At 50.5% G+C, this 14,271-nt stretch overlaps 1 protein-coding gene across 1 annotated transcript in view; it reads right to left on the bottom strand.

Moving 5' to 3' along the window:
* The window catches only part of LOC134336618 (unconventional myosin-XV-like), a 315,256-nt gene that overhangs the window by 207,938 nt on the left and 93,047 nt on the right, over positions 1–14,271 (bottom strand). The window contains exons 13-14 of the mRNA XM_063030961.1: positions 11,377–11,500; positions 6,834–6,929 (exon numbers count right to left, since the gene is read on the bottom strand). Coding sequence (XP_062887031.1) covers positions 6,834–6,929; positions 11,377–11,500 — 220 coding nt within the window. The remainder of the gene's footprint in view (positions 1–6,833; positions 6,930–11,376; positions 11,501–14,271) is intronic.

Raw genomic sequence — 14,271 nt, 5'->3', positions numbered from 1 at the left:
TGTGGTCAGAGTAGGGGTGTGTGTGTGTGGGTGATGTGGTCAGAGTGGGGGTGTGTGTGTGTGTGTGATGTGGTCAGAGTGGGTGTGGGTGGGTGAAGTGGTCAGAGTGGGGTTGTGGGTGATGTGGTCAGAGTGGGGTTGTGTGTGGGTGATGTGGTCAGAGTGGGGGTGTGTGTGTGGGTGATGTGGTCAGAGTGGGTGTGTGTGGGTGGGTGATGCGGTCAGAGTGGGGTGTGTGTGTGTGTGTGTGAAGTGGTCAGAGTGGGGGTGTGTGTGTGTGGGTGAAGTGGTCAGAGTGGGGTTGTGGGTGATGTGGTCAGAGTGGGGTTGTGTGTGTGTGGGTGATGTGGTCAGAGTGTGGGTGTGTGTGTGATGTGGTCAGAGTGGGGGTGTGTGTGGATGAAGTGGTCAGAGTGGGGATGTGTGTGGGTGACGTGGTCAGAGTGGGGATGTGTGTGACGTGGTCAGAGTGGGGGTGTGTGTGACACGGTCAGAGTGGGGATGTGTGTGTGTGTGTTGTGGTCAGACTGTGGGTGTGTGTGTGATGTGGTCAGAGTGGGAGTGTGTGGGTGACGTGGTCAGAATGGGTGTGTGTGTGGGTGATGCGGTCAGAGTGGGGTTGTGTGTGTGTGTGATGTGGTCAGAGTGGGGGTGTGTGGGTGGGTGATGCGGTCAGAGTGGGTGTGGGTGGGTGACGTGTCAGAGTGGGGGTGTGTGTGGGTGACGTGGTCAGAGTGGGGTTGTGTGGGTGGGTGATGTGGTCAGAGTGGGGGTGTGTATGTGAGTGATGTGGTCAGAGTGGGGGTATGGGTCACGTGGTCAGAGTGGGGTGTGTGTGTGGGTGAAGTGGTCAGAGTGGGGGTGTGTGTGTGTGATGTGGTCAGAGTGTGGGTGTGTGTGTGATGTGGTCAGAGTGGGGGTGTGTGTGTGTGATGTGGTCAGAGTGGGTGTGTGTGTGTGTGTGATGTGGTCAGAGTGGGGGTGTGTGTGTGTGATGTGGTCAGAGTGGGTGTGTGTGTGGGTGATGTGGTCAGAGTGGGGGTGTGTGTGGGTGGGTGACGTGGTCAGAGTGGGGGTGTGGGTCACGTGGTCAGAGTGGGGGTGTGTGTGTGTGTGTGTGTGTGTGACGTGGTCAGAGTGGGGTGTGTGGGTGATGTGGTCACAGTGGGGAGTGTGTGTGTGTGTGTGTGACGTGGTCAGAGTGGGTGTGTGTGGGTGATGTGGTCAGAGTGGGGGTGTGTGTGGGTGATGTGGTCAGAGTGGGGGTGTGTGGGTGGGTGATGCGGTCAGAGTGGGTGTGTGTGTGTGTGACGTGGTCAGAGAGGTGGTGTGGGTGTGTGTGATGTGGTCAGGGTGGGGTTGTGGGTGATGTGGTCCGAGTGGGTGTGTGGGGGATGTGGTCAGAGTGGGGGTGTGGGTGTGTGACGTGGTCAGAGTGGGGGTGTGTGTGACGTGGTCAGAGTGGGGGTGTGTGTGGGTGATGTGGTCAGAGTGTGGGTGTGTGGGTGATGTGGTCAGAGTGGGGGTGTGTGGGTGGGTGATGGTCAGAGTGGGGGTGTGGGTGTGTGACGTGGTCAGAGTGGGGTTGTGGGTGATGTGGTCAGAGTGGGGTTGTGTGTGTGTGTGTGATGTGGTCAGAGTGGGGTTGTGTGTGTGTGGGTGATGTGGTCAGAGTGGGGGTGTGTGTGGGTGATGTGGTCAGAGTGGGGGTGTGTGGGTGGGTGATGTGGTCAGAGTGGGGTTGTGTGTGATGTGGTCAGAGTGGGGGTGTGTGGGTGAGTGGTCAGAGTGGGGTTGTGTGTGATGTGGTCAGAGTGGGGTGTGTGTGTGGGTGATGTGGTCAGAGTGGGTGTGTGTGGGTGACGTGGTCAGAGTGGGGGTGTGTGTGACGTGGTCAGAGTGGGGGTGTGTGTGTGTGTGATGTGGTCAGAGTGGGGGTCTGGGTCACGTGGTCAGAGTGGGGTGTGTGTGTGGGTGAAGTGGTCAGAATTGGGGTGTGGGTGAGTGACGTGGTCAGAGTGGGGGTGTGGGTGATGTGGTCAGAGTGGGTGTGGGTGGGTGAAGTGGTCAGAGTGGGGTTGTGGGTGATGTGGTCAGAGTGGGGTGTGTGTGTGTGTGACGTGGTCAGAGTGGGGGTGTGTGTGTGATGTGGTCAGAGTGGGGGTGTGTGTGGGTGACGTGGTCAGAGTGGGGTGTGTGTGTGGGTGAAGTGGTCAGAGTTGGGGTGTGGGTGTGTGAAGTGGTCAGAGTGGGGGTGTGGGTGATGTGGTCAGAGTGGGGGTGTGTGTGTGTGATGTGGTCAGAGTGGTTGTGTGTGTGTGTGATGTGGTCAGAGTGGGTGTGTGTGTGTGATGTGGTCAGAGTGGGTGTGTGTGTGGGTGATGTGGTCAGAGTGGGGGTGTGTGTGTGTGTGTGATGTGGTCAGAGTGGGGGTGTGTGTGGGTGGGTGACGTGGTCAGAGTGGGTGTGGGTGGGTGACGTGGTCAGAGTGGGGGTGTGTGTGTGTGTCTGTGTGACGTGGTCAGAGTGGGGGTGTGGGTGAGTGTGACGTGGTCAGAGTGGGGGTGTGTGTGTGTGTGATGTGGTCAGAGTGTGGGTGTGTGTGTGATGTGGTCAGAGTGGGGTTGTGGGTGATGTGGTCAGAGTGGGTGTGTGTGTGTGTGTGACGTGGTCAGAGTGGGTGTGTGTGTGTGTGTGACGTGGTCAGAGTGGGGGTGTGGGTGATGTGGTCAGAGTGGGGTGTGTGTGTGGGTGATGTGGTCAGAGTGGGAGTGTGTGGGTGATGTGGTCAGAGTGGGGGTGTGTGTGTGTGATGTGGTCAGAGTGGGGTTGTGTGTGTGTGTGATGTGGTCAGAGTGGGGGTGTGTGGGTGGGTGATGTGGTCAGAGTGGGGGTGTGTGTGTGTGTGATGTGGTCAGAGTGGGGGTGTGTGGGTGATGTGGTCAGAGTGGTGTGTGTGGGTGACGTGGTCAGAGTGGGGTGTGTGTGTGGGTGATGTGGTCAGAGTGGGGGTGTGGGTGATGTGGTCAGAGTGGGGGGGTGTGTGTGGGTGATGTGGTCAGAGTGGGGGTGTGTGTGTGACGTGGTCAGAGTGGGGGTGTGTGTGGGTGATGTGGTCAGAGTGGGTGTGTGGGGGATGTGGTCAGAGTGGGGGTGTGGGTGTGTGACGTGGTCAGAGTGGGGATGTGTGTGATGTGGTCAGAGTGGGGGTGTGTGTGTGATGTGGTCAGAGTGGGGCTGTGTGTGTGGGTGATGTGGTCAGGGTGGGAGTGTGTGGGTGACGTGGTCAGAGTGGGGGTGTGTGTGTGGGTGATGTGGTCAGAGTGGGGGTGTGTGTGTGATGTGGTCAGAGTGGGGTTGTGTGTGTGTGTGATGTGGTCAGAGTGGGGGTGTGGGTGGGTGATGCGGTCAGAGTGGGTGTGTGTGTGTGGGTGATGTGGTCAGAGTGGGGTGTGTGTGTGTGTGTGTGATGTGGTCAGAGTGGGGGTGTGTGGGTGATGTGGTCACAGTGGGGGTGTGTGTGTGTGTGTGTGACGTGGTCAGAGAGTGGGTGTGGGTGTGTGTGATGTGGTCAGGGTGGGGTTGTGGGTGATGTGGTCAGAGTGGGTGTGTGGGGGATGTGGTCAGAGTGGGGTTGTGGATGATGTGGTCAGAGTGGGGGTGTGTGTGTGTGTGTGATGTGGTCAGAGTGGAGGTGTGTGTGTGTGTGTGTGACGTGGTCAGAGTGGGGGTGTGTGTGGGTGATGTCGTCAGAGTGGGTGTGTGGGGGATGTGGTCAGAGTGGGGGTGTGTGGGTGTGTGGGGGATGTGGTCAGAGTGGGGGTGTGGGTGTGTGACGTGGTCAGAGTGGGGGTGTGTGTGTGTGTGACGTGGTCAGAGTGGGGGTGTGTGTGTGTGACGTGGTCAGACTGGGGGTGTGTGTGTGTGTGTGTGTGTTGTGGTCAGAGTGTGGGTGTGTGTGTGACGTGGTCAGAGTGGGGGTGTGGGTGGGTGACGTGGTCAGAGTGGGGGTGTGGGTGATGTGGTCAGAGTGGGGGTGTGTGTGTGGGTGATGTGGTCAGAGTGGGAGTGTGTGGGTGACGTGGTCAGAGTGGGGGTGTGTGTGTGTGATGTGGTCAGAGTGGGGTTGTGGGTGATGTGGTCAGAGTGGGGTGTGTGGGTGGGTGACGTGGTCAGAGTGGGTGTGGGTGGGTGACGTGGTCAGAGTGGGGTTGTGGGTGATGTGGTCAGAGTGGGGGTGTGTGTGTGGTGATGTGGTCAGAGTGGGGGTGTGTGTGTGGGTGATGTGGTCAGAGTGGGTGTGTGTGTGTGGGTGATGCGGTCAGAGTGGGGTTGTGTGTGTGTGTGATGTGGTCAGAGTGGGGTGTGTGTGTGGGTGATGTGGTCAGAGTGGGGGTGTGGGTGATGTGGTCAGAGTGGGGTGTGTGTGGGTGAAGTGGTCAGAGTGGGGTTGTGGGTGATGTGGTCAGAGTGGGGTTGTGTGTGGGTGGGTGATGCGGTCAGAGTGGGGGTGTGTGTGTGGGTGATGTGGTCAGAGTGGGTGTGTGTGGGTGGGTGATGCGGTCAGAGTGGGGTGTGTGTGTGTGTGTGAAGTGGTCAGAGTGGGGGTGTGTGTGTGTGTGTGATGTGGTCAGAGTGGGGTTGTGGGTGATGTGGTCAGAGTGGGGGTGTGTGTGTGGGTGATGTGGTCAGAGTGGGGGTGTGTGTGTGATGTGGTCAGAGTGGGGGTGTGTGTGGATGAAGTGGTCAGAGTGGGGATGTGTGTGGGTGACGTGGTCAGAGTGGGGATGTGTGTGACGTGGTCAGAGTGGGGGTGTGTGTGACACGGTCAGAGTGGGGATGTGTGTGTGTGTGTTGTGGTCAGACTGTGGGTGTGTGTGTGATGTGGTCAGAGTGGGTGTGTGTGTGTGGGTGATGTGGTCAGAGTGTGGATGTGTGTGTGATGCGGTCAGAGTGGGGTTGTGTGTGTGTGTGATGTGGTCAGAGTGGGGGTGTGTGTGTGGGTGATGTGGTCAGAGTGGGTGTGTGTGGGTGACGTGGTCAGAATGGGTGTGTGTGTGGGTGATGTGGTCAGAGTGGGGTTGTGTGTGTGTGATGTGGTCAGAGTGGGGTGTGTGTGGGTGGGTGATGTGGTCAGAGTGGGGGTGTGGGTGACGTGGTCAGAGTGGGGGTGTGTGTGGGTGATGTGGTCAGAGTGGGGGTGTGTGTGGGTGAAGTGGTCAGAGTGGGGGTGTGGGTGATGTGGTCAGAGTGGGGGGTGTGTGGGTGGGTGACGCGGTCCCAGTGGGAGGTGTGTGTGACGCGGTCAATGTGGGGGTGTGTGTGTGTGTGTTGTGGTCAGAGTGGGGGTGTGTGTGTGATGTGGTCAGAGTGGGGATGTGTGTGACGCGGTCAGAGTGGGTGTGTGTGTGTGTGTGACGTGGTCAGAGTGGGGGTGTGGGTGATGTGGTCAGAGTGGGGGTGTGTGTGTGGGTGATGTGGTCAGAGTGGGAGTGTGTGTGTGGGTGATGTGGTCAGAGTGGGAGTGTGTGGGTGAAGTGGTCAGAGTGGGTGTGTGTGTGTGATGTGGTCAGAGTGGGGTTGTGTGTGTGTGTGATGTGGTCAGAGTGGGGGTGTGGGTGGGTGATGTGGTCAGAGTGGGTGTGGGTGGGTGACGTGTCAGAGTGGGGGTGTGTGTGGGTGATGTGGTCAGAGTTGGGGTGTGTGTGGGTGAAGTGGTCAGAGTGGGGGTGTGGGTGATGTGGTCAGAGTGGGGTTGTGGGTGATGTGGTCAGAGTGGGGTTGTGTGTGTGTGTGATGTGGTCAGAGTGGGGGTGTGTGTGTGTGTGATGTGGTCAGAGTGGGGGTGTGGGTGATGTGGTCAGAGTGGGGGTGTGTGTGGGTGGGTGACGTGGTCGCAGTGGGCGTGTGGGTCACGTGGTCAGAGTGGGGTGTGTGTGTGGGTGACGTGGTCAGAGTGGGTGTGTGTGGGTGGGTGATGCGGTCAGAGTGGGTGTGTGTGTGTGGGTGATTTGGTCAGAGTGGGGTTGTGTGGGTGTGTGATGCGGTCAGAGTGGTGTGTGTGTGTGTGTGACGTGGTCAGAGAGGGGGTGTGGGTGTGTGTGATGTGGTCAGGGTGGGGTTGTGGGTGATGTGGTCAGAGTGGGGGTGTGGGTGATGTGGTCAGAGTGGGGGGTGTGGGTGTGTGACGTGGTCAGAGTGGGGATGTGTGTGACGTGGTCAGAGTGGGGGTGTGCGTGTGATGTGGTCAGAGTGGGGGTGTGTGTGGGTGATGTGGTCAGAGTGGGTGTGTGTGGGTGACGTGGTCAGAGTGGGGGTGTGTGGGTGGGTGATGTGGTCAGAGTGGGGGTGTGTGTGGGTGATGTGGTCAGAGTGGGGTTGTGGGTGATGTGGTCAGAGTGGGGGTGTGGGTGATGTGGTCAGAGTGGGGGTGTGTGTGGTTGGGTGATGTGGTCAGAGTGGGGGTGTGGGTGACGTGGTCAGAGTGGGGTGTGTGTGTGGGTGATGTGGTCAGAGTTGGGGTGTGTGCGGTGGATGTGGTGAGAGTCGGAGGTGGGTGGTGTCGTTTACGAGGGCTGCGAATGCAGTAACGGAAAGCCCTGCTTTGTATTTGAGATGGTGAGAGAGGCTTCGGCAGAGTTAAACCTGATTATCATGTGCTGATTTGCATTGGATAAACCCAATGTGAAGAGCACATGAGTTGAGCCTGAGCTCCTGGGCAGGGTGAGTGTGAGAGCAGGTGAGTGGCGCACTGTGTGGAAGAAGTGAGCAGTGAGTTACATTAACAGGAACCTTGGGATGGTTGATGCAGTAGTCTGTAATCATGCCATTACCTGTTCCTGTGTAAGCACCGCTTGGCTGAAGAACTGTTGCAACTGTTCATTGGCGTAATTGATGCACAGCTGTTCAAAACTGTTTACAGCCAGGTCCTGAAGTGAAATAAGACGGAGATATAACTGAGTTATGATAGGTCAGCACTTAAAGCAAACACAGAAGTGAAGATCGAACACAGATTCTTTCCCAGTAGCAATGCTTCAAGATGATTTTCTTCAGAAATCCTACAATATATTCATTCTGATTATCACAAAATGGTCACCATATTGAAGAGGGCTACTCAGCTCATCAAGTCTGCCCTGGTTTTTTCTCCCACATTTCTACACAGCCATGTGAACTCTTCACTTTTGTAAATTAGCTGATGTTACAATTAAGTTTGCCTCATCCTCTATTCTGAGCAGAGCATTCCAGACCCTAACTACTTTCTTCTGGTTGTTTATCAGATATTGGTATTCTATGTCTCCTGGTCCTTCAGACTTCCACCAAAGGGAAACAACCTACTACCGATGGGAACACCTATGGGGACTGTCTTTTTTCTCTATATCCTGATACAAGTGCCCCAATCAGATTTCTGCTGGTCCAAGGGGAACAATTCCAGCTTTTCCAGCCTTTCCACAGTCCATTGTCCCTGGGGTCATTTCAGTAAATCTCCTCTCTGTAGCCTTTACATGTTTTGTGCAGTGCAGTGCCCCCAGAACTGGTACTGCTCTTCAACTACAGCAGAAATTGTGCTTTCTATCATGATCTTGCTCTTATATCTTGTATCTTGCTCTTGCACTTTACCGTGCCTCTTATAAAAATAAGATTCTATCTGCTTTATTAATCAGTTTATCAACTTGCTCAACAAGGTAAGCAGTTTCAAGTTTCTGGGTGTCAACAGCTGAGGATGTATCCTAGGCCTGACATATAGATTCAACTACAAAGAAGGCATGGCAGAGACTACATTTCATTCGGAGTTTGAGGAGAATTAGTCTATTACCTAAGACACTCGCAAATTTCTGCAGCCGTACCATGGAGAGCATTCTAACATGTTGCATCACCACGTGGTAGTGAGGGGCCACTGCACAGGATTGGAAAAGGCTGCAGAAGTTTGTCAACTCTGCCAGCTCCATCATGGACACTCGCCTCCCCAGCACTGAGGACATCTTCAAAAGGCGATGCAACAAAAAGGAGGCATCCATCATTAGGGACCCCCATCACCCAGGACATGCCCTCTTCTCATTGCTACCATCAGGGAGGAGATACAGGAGCCTGAAGACACACACTCAATGTTTCAGAAACAGCTTCAGCCCCTTTACCATCAGATTTCTGAATAAACACTACCTCAGTATTTTTTCTTTCTTTTTGCACTAATTATTTAATTTAATTTTCTTTATATATACTTATTGTAATTTATAGTTTTTATTAATATGTACTGCTGCTGCAAAACAACAAATTTCACGACATATGCTGGTGATGTTAAACCTGATTCTGATTCAGGACAGTGAGTGGGAAACTGGAGGAATAGTGGCATAGACTGGGGCAGATGTAAACGAAAATTCACAAAACACAGAAAATCCTGACTTGTGATAACTGTGAAAATCAAAGCTTCATGTTCTTTATTTGAATGCACTTCCAAAAAAATAGATGAGTTGTCAACAGTCAGCAACGTTTGAGTATGATGTAATAGAAATGGTAGTATGTACAATAATGTGCTAACACTCCTCTGTACAGAACTAGCAAAATTAAATGTGTAGACCAAATTGCACTAAGAATAGATGAGCTTTCTCCTTTAGTATATTTTATAATGAATAAAGTCTATTGAAGTAAAAGAAGAATGAGGGGTGGTGTTATTCAAATATATAAGATCCTAAAGTGGCCTGACAAGAGTAGATGGTGGGATATTTTTACTCAAGGGAGTTTCTTGGAAACAGTCATATAGATATAAAGCTGGTCATTTAAAACTTAGATGGATGGAACTCTGTTTACCTTATCCCATCAAATACTACAGGATACATAAAAAATACTGAATACATGGTGAACTAAATCTCCACCCCGTCCTCATATCTGGTTCCATGGCATGTACAGAATGGGTAAACACACAGCAAAGCTTTGATATGATGTTAAGCTTTATTTTTCTATTGCCTCTATCTTTGTACCAACATCGTCTTCCAGGAGACCTCACTCATAACTCCAGATCCTTTCTCCTATCTGCAGACTTGCTTTCTATCTGCTCCCGCCCTTCTGGCCCTTTAGTCTTTCCAGATCTTTCCATCCCAGGCTAGCAAGACAATGTTGACTGGCTCATTTCATTCCACTGTCCTTTTTCACTCTACTCTCTTATAGCACTCTTCTCACTAAAGATTGAATCCAACATTATTGTCATTCCTACTGACAAGGGCAGTGGTCTTGTGTTTTGGCTAACTGACCTCTATCTCATAGAGCTGGGCATCCCTCAGATACCTCTTTACACCTCCCAGTCAGCCATGATTCCACCACTGCACATCAGGCCATTACATCCCAAAGAGTCTTTGACCTTTGTTCTTCAGATCTTCCCTCACAGCCAACAGCCTCAAAGTCCTCCAACACCACACAACTTACTTCTTCCCCCCTCCCCAAGATCTACAAGAAGACTATCCTGGTAACCCTTTGTTTCTGATTATTCTTGCTTCTGACTGTTCAAGTTATTTCTTCCTAATTTGATGACATTATTTCTCCCCTTATTTAATCCTCATCCCAATTATATCCATGGCACCTCTGGTGCCTCCCGCCACTTTGACAGTGTCCAGTTTCTTGGTACAGCTGATTCATCTTCACCGTGAATGATCAACCCCTCCAAGGGCCTTCAATTCTTCCTTATACAAGCAGTTCAATCAACCACTCACCTTCAGCTGAACTCATTCTTACATTAAACAAATTGTCCGTCTACTCCTAAACAGATGGTGGAAATCTTGAGAAAACACAAAATTCTGGAGAAACTCAGCAGGTCAGGCAGCATCTATGGAGGGGAGTAAACAGTCCCCGGTTATCCTCAAAGGGTCTCAGCCTGAAATGTTGACTCTTTATTCCCATCCATAGATGTTGCCTAACCTGCTGAGTTTCTCCAGAATTTTATGTGTAGTTTGGTCAACTCAGTTTACTTTCTCCAAGAAGGTGTAGGTATGGGGACTTGCATGTGCCCAGGCCACCTGTCTCTTTGTTGGCTCCATGGAACAGTCCTAGATGCAGACCTACTCATGCCCATCCCCTCAGCTCTTTTTCCAATACACTGACGATGGTTCTGGAGCTGCTTCATGCACTCCTAAAGAGCTCAAATATTTCATTACCTTTCCTGCCCACCTCCACTCTGCTCTCACTTAGCCATGGTCCACTTCATTCCTCCCTTCACTACCTTGGCATCTCCATCTCCATCTCCATCTGAGATGAAGTTTTAGTTTCTGATGTCCATTATAACCACACCCACTCCCATGGCTAGCATGACAAACCCTGCTCACACCTCATTTTCGTAAGGAGTTCCTTCTATTCTCCAAGTGTCTCCATCTCCATCATATCTGCTCTGATAATGAGTTTGACCACACTTTTTCCTTTAACTGCGTTTTCATCTCTACAGATCTGCTCATCTATTTCTGCCAACCACTCCCCTTCCCAGAGCACCTTCTTCTGCAAATATCTTTTTACTTCTTCTCTCTCTACCATCCAGAGACACAGACACTCCTTCACAGAGATTCACTTGCACTTCATGTACAGTATTCCGTGTCCCTGATGTGGATTCTGTTGAAGAAACACAGGCAGAGACACTATCTTATAGAGTAGCTCTATTTGGCTCATAAGAGAAACCCTGCAGTTCTTGTTGGCTCAGTTCTTCACCCAACTTCTTCTCTGACCTCTGTACACAGCTTTCAAAATTGTTCCAACAATTGAACCAGCCAATTTAACACAGTATCTTACCATGGACATGTGTCAATTTGTTTCTTTTATCCATGTGCCAATCTTTAAAGTAACTGACCCTGACCCCTTTGGTCTGGGCCTTACCACAGGTGTTTTCTCAGCTCTCTCCAATGATCCCCCTGTCTGTTCATGAGCATACCTGTTTTCTCACTTTTCTAGTTCTGCTGTCGAGTCCTTGACTCCAGCCATTGCCTGTTTCTCTTTCACCACAGATACTGCCTGAGCTCAGCTCTTCCACCACCCTGTTTCTGCTGCTGCCTTCCAGCATCTGCAGGGTCTTGCTCCAACAGGCTTTAAGGTCCTTTGATAAATTTACCTGTTCAACCCTGGAGCCCATCCTCATTCTGAACAGATGCAAGCTATTCTGACATCAATTATAACCTGTCACCAGGAGTGCAAAAAATATGGTCCCTACTTTCTAACCTCTAAGCAGAATTTTGAAGAATGTGAGAAGACACATTAGTGTGCTCCCTAACCCTGTGGTTAATGATTAATCTGTTGTAATATTTCACATGTAAAGACAGATGCCAGTACATTCAGCTTCACTACAACACTATAACCAGACATACGTTAAACCCCCTGATCTTCAAAATTCCCAAATCCCGCCAAACTTACCTCAAAACCATAGATATCCACAACTCCCACAGAACTGTCCATCTCTGCTGGCATCAGACACTTGTTGATTTGTTGTACCAGCCAATCAAACAGCAGTGAATAGAGAGCTTTGGCAATAGTGTCCCTGAGAAGATAAAACACAAAATTACCGGCACCTTGAGAACGTTCAAACATAGGGAGATGGAGAGACAAATGGCAGAGAAAGGAAATGAAGGACAGATTCTAGCATTTGGGAGTGAGGAAGAGTCAGCGATTGGACAGATGATTGGCTGGTCTGAGGCAGGTGGGACAATGGGGAATAAAGGAGAACTGGACAATCAGTGTGTTTGACAGGGAGAGGGTGATAGTCCGGGACAGAGAGGGTGACGGTCCGGGTTGGACGGCAAATGACAGTCCGGGATGGAGAGGGAGATAGTCCGGGATGGAGAGGGTGACAGTCCGGGATGGAAGGCAAACGTCTAAACTAGGCTGAGTGGGGATTCATGATCACAACTTGGGGGTGATGGTAAAGATAAATTGGTTCATTATTGTCACATATACCAAGGTAGAAACATTGTTCTGCATGCTGTCCATTCAGATCATTTCATCACATCACATCACATCAGTGCATTGAGGAAGTACAAAGGAAAAATAACAACAGAATGCAGAATAAGGTGTAATAACGAGAGAATCTGCAACTGCTGGAAATGTTGAGCAACACACACAAAATGCTGGAGGAAGTCAGCAGGCCAAGCAGCACCTATGTCTAAGTTAGGACACTTCTGTCTCCTTCTTCAGTGTTGATGAGGGGACTAGCCCAGAAGTGTCAACTGTTTATTCCCCTCGAGAGATGCTGCTAACTTGCTCAGTTACTCCAGCGTTTTGTGGGTGCTGTAGAATAGAGAGTGGTTGGTTGCCAGTCAATGCTTGAGAGGATGGAGGTGGTTTTCTCAGGGAGCCAAGAGGAGAAGCAACTCTGTTCCCTTGAGCCACAGGGAAATAGGTCACTCTCCTCCAGGAGGCAGGAGCTGTGCAATAACAACCTCATTAATATCAGGCTCAACTGTTTGACTGGATTCCTTCCCCCAACACGGCCAACCGCACACACATACAGACGCTACCAAACAGTTACACACTCAGAATTGGAAACACATCCTGGCACTTAACCTTTTTTTTAAACAGCTCCAAACTACCCTCACCTAATCTTTGTGACTCATACCGAGAAGGTTCTACATAGCAGAGCATTTCAGACCTGTGGAATGTCTATCTGTGCCATGTGGGACTTCTCTGTATCCCAAAAATCCACAGGTGCAGTGTGTATTGTCAACTGGAGGAGTTCAAGCTCTTGTTGTAAGATTTGTTGAAAGGGTGTGGGCTTTGCAGACTGAGCCAGCAACTAACCACCCATCTATCATTGCCCTTGGTAAGGTGCTGGTTAGCTGCTGGCTCACCACTCAGTCCTCGAGCTATGGGAATGCTCACAATGCTGTTACGGAAAGAGAACCAGGAGCCGTGAGGAATGGCGACAGTAGATTCCGACTAATTGGAACACATCGAGACCAGTACACTTTGGCCCGATTAAGGAGCTGACCCAACTAGCTGGTTTCATAGAAATACTTAAAGATGTAGAAAAAAGACAAGCTGCCATTTAAATTAGTAACAAATTGCATATTGAAATGAAATACAGAATGAATCAGAATACCACCAAAACTACTACAGTACTAAAAACTGTGTATTAGTTCCTACTAGTTATCCAGAATCCATTCAGCGTTTGCTGACGTGTTCTTTTGATTGACTGTAAATGAACAAAATCAGGACTGACACTCAGCACAGACAAGGAATTGCCTTCAAATAGTACTTCCAATGGTTGTATCCTCCAGATCTTAATTTTAATTGTAACAATCAAGATGATTTGTAGCTCCTAACTAGTTGAAGTAGTGAAATTGTTTCAATTTCACTCCAAGCCATTTCTGGCATCTCCAACCCTGAAACTGCAGTGAGCAAAACAGTCCTGGATTTTCTTACTCACCAACTATGAGTGACAAAAATCACTGCTCTTTTAACAATGATATGCAGGTGACGCTATTTAAAAACTGTTCACTCTAAGCACGGTGTAGTGTCTAACAGCCACACAATGTGCACACGACTGTGCTCATTAGAAACTGTTTGGCAACTATCTGCCGCCCCAGTTAAGTGTCATTGTGTCCTAAATAAATAAAGGGAATCCTGACTAGTTTCTCAGTATGTTTTTGTTATTTATGAGTTGTCCCAAATAAGCAGCTGCCCTGATTAACTGATGGCCCAATTAACCGGAATTCACAGTATTTCCAAGTCAGGGTGAACTGTAGCTTTGAGGGCAACTTCTAATCAGTGGTGTCCTGATGCAGTTGCAGCCCTTGTCTTTCTAGCTGGTAGAGTTGGTGGGTTTTCAACGTGCTGTCTAAAGCAATCCACTGGAACCTAAGCAACGGCTGATAACACTATGGACAGTCCTAAAGCTGAGCATTTTACCAAAGCCTCCCAACCCATCATCACTATCCTGCATCCCTCACTATCGGCCCATCACTCACCCATCACAACTGTACTCCACCCAGAAGACTGGGCTAGGACATCTGGAAAAGGCCAGAGTCTTACTCAGCTAGTATCTGCTCAACACTCAGCTGTCCAGTTGAGCCTAAACATCCCACTGTAGTGTTATCACTGAATGACAGGGCTGCTCACTGACCTAAAGACCAGGAGATACCAGTGGTGAGAGATTACCTTGATCAGCTCATGGGCCATCTGAAAGTGGCTTCATTGCCGATCAGCAAGACACTGCCAATCAATCACCTCCCAATAGCAGGGAGGATACATCTGGTGGACAGAAGACATGAAAGATTGGGAAAGTGAATAAAAAGGCACATGGGATCCTGGGCT

This window comes from Mobula hypostoma, chromosome 22 (assembly GCF_963921235.1).
Source record: "Mobula hypostoma chromosome 22, sMobHyp1.1, whole genome shotgun sequence".
In the NCBI taxonomy this organism is placed as follows: domain Eukaryota; kingdom Metazoa; phylum Chordata; class Chondrichthyes; order Myliobatiformes; family Myliobatidae; genus Mobula; species Mobula hypostoma.
This window is presented reverse-complemented; position numbering and strand designations above follow the sequence as displayed.